Source organism: Orcinus orca, chromosome 1 (assembly GCF_937001465.1).
Source record: "Orcinus orca chromosome 1, mOrcOrc1.1, whole genome shotgun sequence".
NCBI classification, from domain to species: domain Eukaryota; kingdom Metazoa; phylum Chordata; class Mammalia; order Artiodactyla; family Delphinidae; genus Orcinus; species Orcinus orca.
Genome location: NC_064559.1, coordinates 114,833,687 through 114,849,883, shown reverse-complemented (window position 1 = coordinate 114,849,883; position 16,197 = coordinate 114,833,687). Strand labels below are relative to the sequence as shown.

Below are 16,197 nucleotides of genomic sequence, written 5' to 3'. Positions count from 1 at the left end.
TAACCTCGCCCTGTAACAGCTCCACTCTTCTAGCCCTGGCTTCCTATACTAGCTCTATGATTCCCCTACACCACTCCCAAAACTCTGTAGTTAGTCTCTTTGTAAATAAACCCTCTTCACATTATCTTAATTTGAGTATACCACCTGTTTTCCTTAGGACCCTGACTGACAGACCATATAATCTTGGATCATGTTGCTTAATCTTTATGAGCCTGTTTTCCCACCTATAACATTAAAATATTAATAATTATGTTTCAGAAAAGACAACCTACTGAATGGGAGAGAGATTTGCAAGTGATATGTCTGACTAGGGAGTAAATTCAAAAATACACAAAAAATTCAGCCAATTCAAAAAACAAACAAATCAATTTAAAAAATGGGTGAAGACCTCAATAGACATTTTTCCAAAGAAGATATACAGATGGCCAACAGGCACGTGAAAAGATGCTCAACATTGCTAATCATCAGGGAAACGCAAATCAAAACCACAATGAGATATCACCTCACACCTGTCAGAATGGCTATCACCAAAAATACAACAATAATAAATGTTGGAAAAAAATAAATAAAAATAAAATAAAATAAATGTTGGCAAGGATATGGAGAAAATGGAACCCTAGTACACTTTTGGTGGGAATGTAAATTAGTACAGCCACCATGAAAAACAGTATGGAGGTTGTTCACAAAATTAAAAATAGAACTACCATATGATCCAACAATTCCACTCCTGGGTATGTATCTAAAGAAAATGAAAACACTAATTTGACAAAAATACATGCACCCCAATGTTCATAGCAGCATTATTTACAATAGCCATGATTTGGAAGCAACCTAAGTGTCCATCAACTGATGAATGGATAAAGAAGATGCGGTATATATGTACAATGGAATGTTACTCTGCCATCAAAAAAAATGAAATGTTGCCATCTGCAACAACATGGATGGACCTAGAGGGTATTATGCTTAGTGAAGTGAGATAAGGAAAGACTAATACTGTATGTTTTCACTTACATGTGGAATCTAAAAACAAACAAAAAATGAATGAATGTAACAAAAGTAGTAATAATTACCTTTCAGAGTATCCAGATGATTAAAAGTATTACTTTAAATAGAGTGTTTAAAAGGTAAATACTCAAAAATATAATGCACTATTAACTATTTGCATTTGTTAGGTGCAACAGAAAACTCAACTAGAAGCAATTTAATCAAAATTAAAACTTATTAACTCACATTAAAAGAAATCCAAAAGAGGTGGCTTAATCAGCACTGCTTAATTCAGGTGTTCAGCACAATCATCCAGGACCCAAGTTCTTGATGTGTTTCTTCTCTAAAGGACATGGTCACCTGTACCTGAACAAAATCAAAGTCCTGTTGGTAAATACGGAGGAAGGAGGGAGAATAGTTATTCGACAGCCAACTGCGCCTGCTACACTGTTATTAAAGTGTATGTTAATGAGCAGCTGCCCAACCTTTGGTGGCACATGAGAGTGGATGGGGCCCAGAAAGACTCTTGGGGAAGGGGGCGGGGGTGGAGTCAGCAGAGCAGGGTCAGAACAAGACAGAAAATACCCTTCATAGAAATCAACGAAGAGGGGCTGTTATTCCTGATGACAGTGATGACCTTGCAGGAAGATTCCCGTAACTCTGACAACAGCTTCTATTCACTTCCAACCTCACAGAACATGCAGCATTTTCCCCACTGGACCAAGACAGTAATTGTCAGGGTGGTGAGGCTGCAAACAACAGACACCAGCTCTGGCTAAATCAATCAAAACAGGAATTCAAAGGAAAGCCTGTAAGGCAACTTAGAATCAATGGGCATGTTGTAGAATCAGTCTGTTGTTTTTAATTGAGGTACAGTTGATTTATAATATTATATTAGTTTCAGGTGTACAACACAGTGATTCATTATTTTTATAAACTCCATTTAAAGTTATTACAAAAGAATGGCTATATGTCCCTGTGCTGTACAATATACCCCTGTTGATTATTTATTTTATACATAGTATTTTGTGTCTGTTAATCCCTTACCCCTATCTCACCTCTCCCTCCCTTCCTCCTCTGCACTGGTAACCACTAGTTTGTTCTTTGTATCTGCAAGTCTGTTTCTGTTTTGTTATATACATTCATTTGTTTTATTTTTTAGATTCCACATATAAGTGATAACACAGAGTATTTATTTTTATCTGTCTGATTTATTTCACTAAGCATAATACCCTCTAGGTCCATCCACATTGTTGTAAATGGCAGAATTTCATTTTAGGGCTCAATAATATTCCATTGTATGTACGTACATCACATCTTCTTTACCCATCATCTGTTGATGGACACTTAAGTTGCTTCCGTACCTTGGCTATTGTAAATAATGCTGCTATGATCATTAGGGTGCAAGATTCTTCTCAAATTAGTGTTTTTGTTTTCTTCGGATACATACCCAGGAGTGGAATTGCTGGATCATATGGTACTTCTATTTTTAGTTTTTTTGAGAAACCTGCATGCTGTTTTCCATAGTGGCTCCGTCAATTCACAATCTCACACTGACAGTGTACTAGGGTTCCCTTTCCTCCACACCCTCACCAACATTTGTTATTTGTAGACTTTTTGGTGATAGCCATTCTAACAGGTGTGAGGTGGTATCTCATTGTGGTTTTGATTCGCATTTCTCTGATGATTAGTGATGTTGAGCAGTTTTTCACGTGTCTGTTGGCCATCTATATATCTTCTTTGTAAAAATGTCTATTCAGGCCTTCTGCCCATTTTTTAATTGGGTTCTTTGTTTGTAATAATGAATTATGAGAAAGAGAAATTAAGGAAACAATCCCATTTACAATCACATCAAAAATAAAAAAATACCTAGGAATAAACTTAACCAGGTATGTGAAAGACATATACTCTGAAAGCTATAAAACACTGATGAAGGAATTTGAAAGTGATACAAAGAAATGGAAAGATATCCCATGTTCTTGGATTGGAAGAATTAACATTGTTAAAATGCCCATACCACCCAAAGCAATCTACAGATTTAATGCAATACCTATCAAAATACCAATGACATTTTTCACAGGACTAAAACAAGTAATCCTAAAATCTATATGGAACCACAAATGACCCCAAATTGCCAAAGCAACCTTGAGAAAAAAGAACTGCGCTGGAGGTATCACACTTCCTTAATTCAGGTGTTCAGAACAATAATACCACAAAGCTTGAGTACAAAGCTATGTTAATCAAGTCTCTTCAATAAGTGGTGCTGGGAAAACTGGACAGCTACATGTAAAAGAATGAAATTACAACATTCTCTAACACCATATACAAAAATAAACTCAAAATGGATTAAAGACCTATATGTGAGCCTTGAAACCATAAAACTCCGAGAAGAGAACACAGGCAGAACACGCTTTGACATAAATAACAATATATTTTTAGATCTGTCTCTTAAGGCAAAATAATTAAAAGCAAAATTAAACAAAGGGGACCTAATCAAACTTAAAAGCTTTTGCACAGCAAAGGAAACCATCAACAAAATGAAAGGACATCTTACTGAATGGGAGAAAATACTTGCAAATGATATGACCTGTAAGGAGTCAATTTCCAAAATTTATAAACAGCTCATACAACTCAGTATCAAGAACCAGTCTTAAAACACAGTCAGGATCCAAGAAAGACTATTTATAAAAAAAAAAAAAAGACTGCCGGGGTCCTGCCATGGAAAGTCTGGTTAGAAAGTTCCACTGGTGGGACTGGTGCTGCCGCCACTGGGCTGTCACTCGTCACTGCCAGATACCCATTCTTTGAATCTTTGCTGCACTGCCTCCAGATTTAAGTCCTACATGGGAGCAGCCAAATGGCCAAGCCTAGTTCAGCTGCCTACACCCTGGTGGCTTAGGTCAAAGAAAAAAAAACAAAACCTAGGCCCCTTTAAGCTTCCATAGTCTCCGCTCCAAAGCACATCAGTGGAATCCATTTCAAAAGCGCATCCAACACATTACTTCGCTGTTTGAGATCTTCAGCGTGGCTCACAGCACCCACCATCCAGCGGCAACCAACCTCATCTCCTTTTATCCTGCACCCCCAGCTCCATATTTAGCTCTAGCTGCAGTGACCTCCTTCTCTAGAAAGCTCTAAGCTCCTTCCACAGCAGGACACTCACACTGCCACTTCCATCAGGAATTCTTCCCCAGCCCCAAGCATCAGCTAACTCACATCCAACCTTTAGGACTCAATCCAAATGTCACTTCATCAGGGAAGATTTACCACTTCTTCATGTCTGGCTATCATCCTTCTGTTTAGCAACCTTTATTTCTTTTGGCTAGCACTAAAACATTATTTCCTTCCTGTCTCTCTCTCTAGACTAAGCTGCTGAAGTGTGGACTGACCATGTCTGTCTTGCTCACTACCACACACAATGCCCAAAAGCTTCTGATACACCACAGCTGCTCACTCTGGAATGGCTGGTGACTTCCCTGCCTGGTTCCTGACCCATCTAGAATTCTCAGTAGATAAAGCCAATGCTTCTCAAACTTTAACATGCAGGAGTCACTAGGGAAGTTGTGAAAATATACTCTGATTTCGGAGGTCTGAACATTCTGCCCTAACAAGTTCTAGGTGATACCAATGCTGCTGGTGCACAGACCACACTTTGAGGAGCAAGTCAACACCTCATGAAATCAAATGATAAGCCAGACACATAGCACAAACACTGCACGATTCCACTCATAGAGGTACCTAGAATAGTCAAGTTCATAGACCTGAAAGTAGAATGGTGGTCGTCAAGGTCTTGGAGAAAGAGAGTTATTGTTCAGTGAGCACAAAGTTTCAACTTGGGATGATGGATGGTGGTTGCACAATGTGAATGTACTTAATGCCAGTGAACTGTACACTTAAAATGGTTAAAATGGTAAATTTTATATTTTACCATATGTTTTTTTAAAAAACTTAAGAAAAACAAACAAGGCCCACGTTGGCCCTGCCAAGTACAGACTGCAACAGGGGCCCAGGAATGGTGTGGGGCACCCAGCCTGTGTCTCCAGGTGCCGAGGTCAAAGGTAGCATTAATGCTAACTCTGCCAGGCAAATTGACATTGGATAATGGTCAGGGGCCTGTACATGAGCCAGTTTCTATCCTAATCAGAGGGTTTCTGTGAGAGACAAGTTGCTTGTTAAAGATCTGGCAGAATTTGAAGGTGATATACTTAAACATGTAAAGTACATTTTCTGATTCAAACAAGCTTCATTCCTTTCAGCTGAGATCCTAGATAAGGGTTACCATTGGAGTGGAAAATTTTAGTTTGAAGTTCCTAATGCTTATAACATGGTGCCTCCCAAAGTGAAATATACCAGAATCTGACAACCAACATCACAGTGACAATGAAATGTCTACATTCACTGAAGGAACTTGCACCCAGTAGCACTGGCTTTCCCACCAGAAAGTTGAAAGGATGGTGTTTGGGGGTGAAACCCTTTACTTACTGACCTTTTGAATTCTGACGATCTCTTATATACTGAAGAAGCAGAACATCATTTACAAGACAAGGAGAGTTTCCAGAATACGTTGAGGACTACATTAAACCTTACTCTAGATGATAAAAGATTTTACGATCAGTGACTGTATCTATAACTTAAAATGAGTTAACACTTCCTGTCCTGATCTTTGCACCTCCTTCACTCCCTGGATTGCACTAGTCCTACGACCATGTAATGAAGATGAAAAACTCCACAACTGCCCGTTTTTGATGGAGAACTCAATAAGAAAATGTGTTTGGGGCTCAAAACTGGTCTTGCTTCCTTTACTTTTCCAAAATCAAGCTATATAGACTGCTGATGCTCTTGAGAGATTTTAATTACATCAAAATAGAGACTAGAGCTTCCTCACCCTTTTTGCAAACAAAATCAGTTCCCTGCACAAGTGATTCTAAATTTCAGTGTGACCCAGAGATTGGCAGTAAGAAAGTTGCTATGAATGGTGATTTGATATGAATTCTTTCAGCTTCTTTCACATATGTTAGCTCTCATTAGGTTCCCTAAAACTTCCCTGGGATGCATACAAATATTTGACGTATGTCTTATTGAAAGAAATGCTTATGTAAGTATAGTTTGGAACAAACCTTTTTTTTTTTTCTATTCTTTTAGTTTGTAGATACAGTTAAGTCAAACAACTACAGAAATACAAAGAATATGAAAGCACATTGCTCATATTGTCCAAATGCAACAAGAAATCTGCATTTTACAAATCAGAGCCCTTTACTTTTGGGTCTAGATGTGGCAAGAGTTTTGGAGCCCTCTGTAACTGAGTGATTAAAAAATAAACTACAGAGGGCTTCCCTGGTGGCCCAGTGGTTGAGAGTCCGTCTACCAATGCAGGGGACACGGGCTCGTGCCCCGGTCCGGGAAGATCCCACATGCTGCGGAGCGACTAGGCCTGTGAGCCATGGCCGCTGAGCCTGCGCGTCCGGAGCCTGTGCTCCGCAACGGGAGAGGCTACAACAGTGAGAGGCCCGCGTACCGCAAAAAAAACAAATAAATAAACTACAGGGACCCTCCCACACCCACCGTCCCAATCTCCTGCCCTTTCTATAATGCTGCCCAGAGGAAACATGGCTGGGAGTCCAGAGCAGTCAGAGCTTGGGTGATTTTGCTGCCTCAATGCGACTGTGGATCAGCAGTTAATGCCTATAGAGCTGGTAATTGACCAGCCTCCTACCGTCCTGTAGGGCAGGACAGATCTTGGAGAACCAGCCTGATGTCTGGAGCTACCTGAAACAGTACTTGAGCCAACCTCAGTGTTTGTTGCTCTGAGCACCAGAAATCAGAGGTGGAATATAGTCGGTCAGGTTAGTGGACTTCACAGTAAGAATAAGGATAGGAAAATGGACTTACTCCAGCAATTGGATATTTGAACCAGTGAAATTAAATGCAAAATATACGCTTGTATGGTTTTAAACAAAGAAAACAAAATGAGCCCATTTCCACCTGTGGTCAGCAAATCTGTGCTCACTCTACTGAAACTACTCCCAAGTCAATGGCCTAGTAAACAGCACTGCATGTGATACTACATTTCTGATTATTTTGAGGTCACCTTCTATTCTGAACCATCTTTTTTTTTCTCACTGTTATAGACACATTCAATCACAATTGTGAGGGTCATTCCTACTGTGACTTCGATTACATTTGCAAATGTCTTGGTGATGATCATGAATAGATGTGAATTGCTTGCATCAGCACAGATCTATCTGAATCTAAACTAATATTTTTTACATTAAGTAACATAGTTCTTCAAACTCTAGGTTTTCCTTCGCTGATGTCATTTTAACCACCTTCACACATTATATTCATTTCCTTGGACTCTTATCTCTTTCACTGACTTTTCTCTCTACCATTCTTCAGTCCATGAGGAACATGTCCATGAAAATTTAATTCCTACCCACCTCACCCTCTACCTCACTTTCTCTAAGTGATCACAAATTTTAAGCTTTTACCGCTGGGAAGAACTTAAGTGTTTCTACCAACACATCCTATTACCTCCCAAGAAGTTACACTTACGAACAGTGAGGGCTTCAATTCCATCTCCCCCCAAACCCGACAGTTAGATCATATAACAACAAATTCCCATGTTTTTACTCCAGGGTAATTGTGAGAACAGAGCTCACGCTCAGCAAGGGTGAAACACAGAAGCTTTACTTACAAATACTTTGCCCATGAAACTGCCCGTTTCATATTTTAGCTAAACGAAACTTGCAAAACACAAAGGACATAATTGATTTAATTTAGTTTCAATACAATCAGTAATTGATCCATAACTTCTAAGTGGCAGTAGCCACCAACCAAGTAACCAAATATTTACCTTAAGTTCCAACTAGCTACTCTGGGGGGCTGGGGAAGCACACAAAAAAGTAACAGGCTATAAGAGATACCCTGATGACTCACATAAGTAGCATGTCTAACGGCACATGACATACACGCTTCACAAGACAAGCCAACAATGAATCAACTTTTTATTTCACTGACCAGTACTTCCGATTCTTTCTCTGATGCTGAATTCCAAATTTTCAGAGTCCCCCAAAATAGCATTTAGGCTTCCTATATCCAGAAACAGGGGCCCAGAGGCAAAAAAGGTCAGGCCCCAGACTGTTTTCAGGTGGGAAAGTGGCAGACATTCCTATGCAAGTCTGTGTCAGTTTTTAATTGAAATGCCTTTAAGCTCTCCATCCTGAAACTCTTCTATGGCATCTATGACAGAAATACACTCATCTCTCATATACACAACTCCATGGGGGTCGGGGGTGGGGTGGGGGCATTACACAGGTACCAGCCAAACTTCTTATTAAGCCAGAAACTGGACTTCTGGCTCAGTTTAATAACAAGGGATGCACAAAACTGTGGTGAGTGTCCTGGCTCTTCCTCAAGGTCAGCTGGGCTGGATGTGAATGGAAGCACTGCCCATGACAAAGGTGAATTTAAGCTCTATAAAAAAATAAAATTGCTCCTATCTCTATGAGCTGCTTCCAAGAATCCAGGGATGCCCACATCCCATACCTCACACAGACATGGCCCAAATTCCTCATGCAAAGCTACGTGGGAAGCATAAAATCTTTTGTTAACTTTGGGGCGGGTGCGGGGCAGGGGGGAATGGGGATTGGGCCTTGGGAAAGATGCGGGATGGATTTTTTATTCCCCCCATCAACAAAAACTATTTATCCACATACACACTCAGATACATACATATCCGTGTTCAAGGAAGTTTTTCTTCCCTGGCTACAGGACCCCAGAATCCAGCCTACCCCAGGCTGAGAGACAATGCCTATTAACTGCACAGATCTGGTGTACCAACATACTGTAAAAGGCTCCTGTGTTGTCTCACCAACTGAGAGGGAAGGGGCAAAGGGAGTGGATACTCATTGGGGATTTGCTTTTTGTCTGAAATCCAATCTACTCAGCAACACTCTTAGGTCCAGGCTCTGGGAGAGGTTCTGTGGGCACGATATGGTGGATGACCTGATGGTCCCAGCCCACCGTGGTAAGAAGGGAGTGATTGAGCGGGGACCAAGTAGCATCTCTCACAAAGTCTCTGTGGGCTCGGCTTCTAAACCTACGAGAGAACAAAGAAAAGTGTGGGCATAGTAAGAGACAGAGGAAAAAGCAGAAATGGAAAGAAGAGACCCAACACACCCAGGGCACACCTCGCCATATATATGGCCTAGTCACCAGCATAGTGGTGTAGCTACCCACAGAAGACTTCATCATCCAGTCTAGGACCCTATATTCATAGAAGAAATGATAGCTAGACCAAGGGTGGTGATCTGAGCCAGTATCAGACAGCATCTCATGGCAAAGAAGGAAGTACAATCAGATCTTCTGTCTGGTGCCTTTCACCCTATAGCAGGTTGCATTTCCTACATGAGGTTCTTTGTGTGAAAAGGGTAGACCGTCTCTTTCTGGGAGTCAGTCGGAATGCCAGGCTCAGAAATCACACCCACCACCACATTCCTCCTCTACCAGGGACAGAGCTGGTTGTGAGTCAGCCCCCAGAACAGGGAGACAGTCAGCAGTCGGCCTGCTTCCATCACCAAGTCTCCTTGAAAGAGACAACCCAGTTTTCCAAAGAGAAAAAGGACCCAGCCACGTGTTGCTCCCCTCCCTGATTCCTGATCACAGGGCTCCACGGCACACTTACACCTCAGAAAGGCCTGAGTCCAGCACAGCAAGGGAGCAGTCTTCACTGACAGAGGCCAGGAAGGGAGCACTAGGAGACAAGGAGGAGGTTGGGAAACATAAAGCCCATGGTTCTCGAGACAAAACCTGACTGGGCAGTCCCCAAAGCCCACCTAAAATGATCAGAGAAGGTGGCTTGATCCCCACTTTGGGTTAAGGCCTGGCTACCACTCAAGTCTAGGTACAAGTTCCAAGGAAAGATGAGGAAAATGGAGCAAAGTCAGGGTTGACAGCCATCCTGGCAACTAACCATCCCATCTAGTCCCTCCCTGTAGCTTCAGTGATGATTCAGAAACACAGGTTTTCCAACCACACAGCCCTACAAGCCCACAGTATTAATCATTTTGGGTGTCGAGCAGGAACAAGACCATATTTTAGCCATTTGCAGTCAGAGACCATACAACCCCCAAAATGGACTACAGTCTTAAAGAGATCTTTCACATTCCAAAACCTCAGCTACAACAGTGCCTGCTTTAAGGAGCTACCAATCAGCTAATGCTACATCAACACAAGCATCCCCCCTCATTCTTCCTATTCATACCCACCAGGCCCTTGATGACAAAGAACAGTACCTGTGCGGGGAGAACACCAGCCCAGTGACACACTGGGAGTGCACAGCTGAGCTGAGGGCACAGCTTCCACTCTTGGTGTCCACAAGGGAGACAGTCCCATTCTCATCACCTGAAGGAAAGAGGGAGTACCTCACAGAGGTTACGAGCATGGGCTGTGGACTCAGCCAGATCTGGATTTGAATGCTAGGTCCTCCATCCTGAACAAGTTAACCACCCTAAGCATTACAGAGAAACATTACAGAGCAAGGGGAGAAACTGAGCATCAGCTTCCTCTTTGGTAAAGTAGGAATAACTAGTCATTTGGGGGTTCTGGAAATTAAATTAATGGATGACATAATTGTTATCATAAACTATGTCACCACACACACAGCCATATCACCGTGTTAATGCAACTGTCCGTACTATACAACCATATTCCCCATGTAGCAATCCACTTGCTTTGCGGCCCACTGACTTCTAGCCATGAATACAAGAGCCACAGCAAAGAGTCAGGAATCAAATCTACGAGGGCAAAAATCACCATGTTCTCCAAAGCTAAACTAAAACCACTTTTGGATCATCCCACCTCCCTACACCCCCATTAATATAATTCACCTTGCGCCCAGGTGTGCTGATGAGACTGAGCAGCCAGAGTCTCGAGTTATGGGGTCAGCTCTCTCACTCAAACTCCCCTCCCCAGAGTCAACACACAGTTCGACATGCTGCCTTACCAAAGACAAAGACTTCACTCTGCTGAGGATGCCAAGCCAGGGAGGCGGGAAGGTAGCCAGAGGCACTGCAGCCTGCAAAGGGAGGAAGAGGGGTCTGGAACGAGACTCCGAGCCCAGCTCTGAGCCAAAGCTTCCCAGGTGAAGTCACTCGAAATCCCAGGAGCACCTTTATTCAGTGTCCCAAGCCCTGCTAAGGCAGTCCTGTCCTCATCCTTGACCCTCACAACCTACATCTACCCATCAGCCTCCTGCCCTTTCCAGACGTGAGTCACGGGCAAGTTTCAAAACAAAGCGTGAAGATAACAGCTCTGACCCCTTTGTTCGCCCATCCAGGAAATGTAAGTGACCCACCCAGTAACTAGCCCTTCCTCTTGGGACCCACTGCACACAATGTGCCTCAGTGGGAAAGAAAGCAATTGTGTCATTTGTGTCAGTGACTGGGCATCTGGCAGCTTTGCCTCTGACTCTGGCCAAGGAAAGCCTCTTCCAGGTGGGTTCCTAGTATCACTCTCCCACCACTGGCTCTCAGACTCACCCATCTGTGATGCTGGCTTGGGACAGCGGGTATCCCACAGTAAAATCCTACTGTCCTAAAAGAAGGAACAGAAAAAGGGCTTCACAATCCAAAGAAGCAGCTGCTGGCCAGAAGCCCTCCACGCTAGACTTAGGTCTAAAGGGTCTGAGTGCGGTTAGGATGTGGGAAGGGAAAAAGAGATTATATCTCACCTCACCACATGAAAGAAACACAGAATCCTTGTGGGGAGAGGCAGCAACACAGGTGACCTGCCCAGAGTGAGCTGTAAAGGAGACAGAACAAGAAATAAGACAGAGAAGATGCAGGCATTACTATCAAGCAGCCCAGACACTATGAAGGGGTAGGAGGGAGGGTGTGAGAAATAGGCCTAGTCTCATGATGCAAATTAACAAATTCTGTGAGATTTTTGGATTAGATGAAACCTAAGAGGAAATGTTGATATCATTATAAAAACTCAAAAGGCCTGGAGAAAAATGAATCATGAAAGACATGAAAGATAAATTAAATGCTGAATAAGAACAGGAGAGGAATTTACAGTAAAGACATCCTAGAATAGCAGTAGCACACTTGCCTCCAGGTAGCATACAAAGACTTCTGAGGGAGTTCTGGACACTGCGAGTTTTAAGGGAATTTCTCTAATGTTCTTCTTCCATATTGATCTGAGAAGCTGCCTATAACCTGCCAGCAGTGCTAACCTCTACTCTCACAGTCACCCTTCTCCCATGTGTAGAAGAAATACACACCTCTCACCCACCCCAAACCTTACCATGATGCTCAGGAGTATAAAAACCTAAGGCATAAAACAAAAGGGGCTTTTCCTGAGACAAAGAAAGAGCACTTGTGTAAAATTCTGTGAAGGAGGCTGGCCTTTCTCAGCCACACGACAAACACAAGTGTGGTTCTGTGACTGATCTCTTCTCTTTAATAATGAGAATTTTGAAACATATGACAGGTGGTTGTCATAAGGACGTACATAGCTTATCTGAATTTAAAAATGAAGTCAGACTTTTTCTGACTGAAAGTTAAGTCCCACTTGGCCAACTGGCTTAACAGTGCATATGGTTTTTGGCAGTTAGGTTATTTGGTAGATGTTTTACATAAATTAAATGAGCTTAATCTGCAAATCCAAAATTTTGACAAACATATATTATAAAAGTGTACAATAAATGACATGGCCAGATATAACTTTCTTTGCAACTAGTTAAATTTAAATTAGATACTAATTTTAAAATGTGTGAGAGGGTATACTTTTTCAAAATTCTTTTAGGGCTACATGCTAAAAATGTTAAAGGTCTCCGCTAAATGTTAATTACAGGCTGTGGAAACCACCTTCTCCAAAGTGATTTAACCAGACTTTCTGAGATAGTCTGAATGTGGCTCTGCCCTGAGACAGAAGTGTGGGCTCAAACTACCTTCCATAGAATCCATGGAAAGCCAACACGAGGAAAAGGAATGTATTGCTCACTTGAGAAAAGCAAAGCTTTGGGACAAACACCATGGGGGAGTACAAAAGATGAAAAAAAAATATGTGGTTCCTCTGCCCTCAAGGAATTTGGAATCAGTGGGGGGAATAAGAATAAACACAAAACTAATTAAAAAGGCTGAAAGGAACAAGTGCTGAAAAATAGTTATTTAGCATTGACCAGAAAAACACATCATAAGTCTAGGAAACAAAAGGCAAGTACAGTAGACTTTGAGCACTGACATTTTAACATTATTGTCTAACTATCTGCAAGTGACCATGAAGCTCCAGGAGATATATGAGTTTATGATTTTGCTTCGCTCATATCTGAATCACGCACTTTGAAGTTAGAACTGGCAGAGAAAGGCACTTAGTCACTGGGGGAACCAGTGATCACCCATATCTACATCTCTTAGCCACACACACATTAACGCTCTATACATTATCTTCATTAAGATTTGGTATCTTCATGAGGAATGGCTCCCAAAATAAAGTCAACTGCTAGTGCTGCTAATGAAAGTGAGCAGAAAAAGGAACATTAATAGAAAGTGATGGTTCTCACCAAAAAAATGAGATTTTATAGAGGTGAATATTCAAAAGTTCAAGATTCACAAGTATCAGGGTTTATACTTGGAGAATGCCAAAGATCTACTGTGATTGGGTTTAGATAGCATGGTATGCTTGAAGGAGTGACAGGAAAAAGGCTTGAATGCCAGGACATGAACATGAGATTTTAACCTGCAAGCCACAAGAAACCAATGAAAGACTAAAGATTACAGGTAGAACAATGAGATGAGTGCCACCGTCTGTAATAAGATAAAGCCTGAAAGTAAATGGGAGCATAAGAAATGGAACGGAAGGTCACTGACGAAATGGAAAAAGACTCCAAAGAACTTGGGGACCAACTGATAGTGGGAAACAGGAGGAGTGGAAGAGGACTGGGATTTTCAGCCTCAGGTGACCAAGAAGGTGGTGAGGCTGTCAATAAAAAAAAAAAAAAATAGGGAAATTATGAAAAGGGCTAGAATCGACATTGGAGCCTGACCGTAGTTTTGGAAGAAATATACTACCAGGCAGGAGAGCAAAGAATTGATATCACTAACATGCAAGCAAAGTTCAAAGAGCCCAAAGGGGAGAATAAAAACAAAACAGCCAAGGCCAGGACTGAAAAGGAAAGAACATGCACTCACCTCGGTATGAGTTCAGAATCATCTGCTGAGCAAGGTCCCAAACTTTGATGCTAAGAAGCAAAAGGAAACAGAGACTTAATTTGACCTACACTACCTACATAAAAACGTGTGTTCAAATAAGAACGCCCCATGTCTTTGCCTACTGGACTTCTGGTACAGCCTACTTTTACCATGGATTGCAAAAATCTCTAAGAAAACCTTATAGGCATGTCATAATTAGTCACTGGGTTCTTATAATGAGCCCAAAACATAATTTAATGAGGCTAATATGATGCTAAAGACACCCAAAGGAGGCCCAGAAACAGGAGCAATGAGAGGAGTGACCCACCAGAAGTCTTTGCTACCACTGACAGCTTGCATGCCAGAGCTTAGGACACTGACTGTAGACACGATGTCATCGTGCTCATACTTGCAGAACTTGCTGACAATTAGTGTCTCATTCTCATCCAGCTCCCACAATTCAACAGCACCTGTTGGGGGTGGGGAGTAGGGTGAGGGAAACAAGCTTGGATTATGCCAAGACAGAAATTCGCTTCTAGGATTCTAAGCTCTCAGGAGACAAGGAGGAAATCTCCCCAATGATCTGAGTAGCACACAGGCCGTATGGTTAAATATTCCCAGTTATTTGGACACTAAAGTATTTGTTGAACAATTTGAATAAATGTCTTAGAGTCATAAAAATATGCTGAATAACATAAAAATATGTTGTACAGTGACTAAGTATAGAAAATCATCAGATAGCTGCCCTGAATATAGAGTGTTCAAGCTCAATCGCCAGAGAGGCTCAATCTTTAATGTCCCACACTTATCCTTCCATGCAATGCCTGCCAACGTCCATATTCTGATTTCTTTTTTTTTTAATGTCAAAGCCTCCATTGCTGAGACTGACATTCAAGGCAAAGAAAGCAGAATAAAGGCATTTAAGAATAAAATGGGAAGAAATGGAAAGAGCACAGATTGGCCTCGGCATCATCTTTAAGATCAAGATTATCCTTGGTTTGGGGTTGGGTGGATACAGAGAAGAAAAATAGTTCCAATTAATTTCTTAATTTTGTTATGGATTATACTAGGAATTTCCACCAAACAATTTAGAATCTTGGGGAAGGTATTTCCTACCTACACAGTTACTCTCCTTCGGGACCAACACCCTCAAGCTCCCCCAAGCACTGAGTATGGGATTTTAAAAATTGAGCACAGCCCGACCTATACCCATGGCCTCCATCCCACCTGTAAGGTTGAGGAGAAAGTGACTCACCTGAATCGGAAGCCACTAGGATACCTCTGTCCCCTACCCAAGTGAGGTCAGCCACTCCGGCCTCCGTCTGGACTCCAGCGGAGCAGAAACCTTCGTTGGGGGCGGCACAAGGGTCCTTGAAAAGCCAGAGGGAGCCAGCCCAGCAGCGGCCACTCAGGCTAGAAGCCCCGAGCAGAAGCGCCCCATCTAAGGGAGATACAAGTTGTCAGCGCGTGAGGAGTGGAAGGGCTAATCTCCCTGGTGACCGCCCAGCAGCCAGCTGGCCGGGTCTGGATCGGAGCCCAGGAACGCCGAGCACGGCTGGGGACTGAGCTCAGCGACGCGAGGCAGGGGTGAGGATGGCATGCGGGGTAAGCGGGGGGCTGGGGGAAGGCTGGAAGGTTTAGTCCCGGCAAAGGGCATTCGGGGTGGGGTGAGGGAACTCCCAGACCCAGGACCTAGGCTCACCCGACCGGTACCGCGCAGCCTCCAATTGCCGCTCCATACAGGCTGGTGCATTAGGGGGAAGGTTCCACTCCCGGGCCTCCGGGGGCACTAGCGGGGGCGGGGTTTCCTTCCGCATCTCCACGATTCCAACTCCAACCTAGACCCAAACTGTACGCCCGCCGGAGACTCAGCTCCGCGAGCCACCACGTGGCCCCGCTATAGGCCTCCGCCCCTCTGGCCAGGCTACAGCCTCTCTACATCTCGCGAGAATTGCTTCTACGATTCCATTCCTCTTCCCAGCGAGCAACCTCTTGCCGCGGGCTCTCAGTGCCCTGTGCTTCT

General features: G+C 42.8%; 1 protein-coding gene and 1 pseudogene across 11 annotated transcripts in view; one reads left to right on the top strand and one right to left on the bottom strand.

Annotated features, from left to right (window-relative positions):
• The window catches only part of WDR77 (WD repeat domain 77), a 111,516-nt gene extending 95,322 nt beyond the window's left edge, over positions 1-16,194 (bottom strand). For 3 of the 11 annotated variants that reach the window (XR_007477637.1, XM_049710498.1, XM_049710499.1), the window contains exons 1-6: positions 15,877-16,192; positions 15,430-15,615; positions 14,503-14,644; positions 14,175-14,224; positions 11,714-11,784; positions 11,523-11,577 (exon numbers count right to left, since the gene is read on the bottom strand). Coding sequence is in view for 10 of the 11 variants with exons in the window: in XM_049710498.1 (XP_049566455.1) it covers positions 11,523-11,577; positions 11,714-11,784; positions 14,175-14,224; positions 14,503-14,644; positions 15,430-15,615; positions 15,877-15,991 (619 nt within the window). In the remaining variant the exon portion in view is untranslated. Of the gene's footprint in view, positions 1-7,971; positions 9,083-9,667; positions 9,737-10,277; positions 10,387-10,987; positions 11,060-11,522; positions 11,578-11,713; positions 11,785-14,174; positions 14,225-14,502; positions 14,645-15,429; positions 15,616-15,876 lie in introns of those variants that run through there. The other 8 variants (XM_049710502.1, XM_049710509.1, XM_033435191.2 and 5 more) reach the window with 7 other exon arrangements.
• LOC101279092 (NEDD8-conjugating enzyme UBE2F-like) lies at positions 4,925-5,580 on the top strand (annotated as a pseudogene).
• Positions 16,195-16,197: the final 3 nt, after the last annotated feature.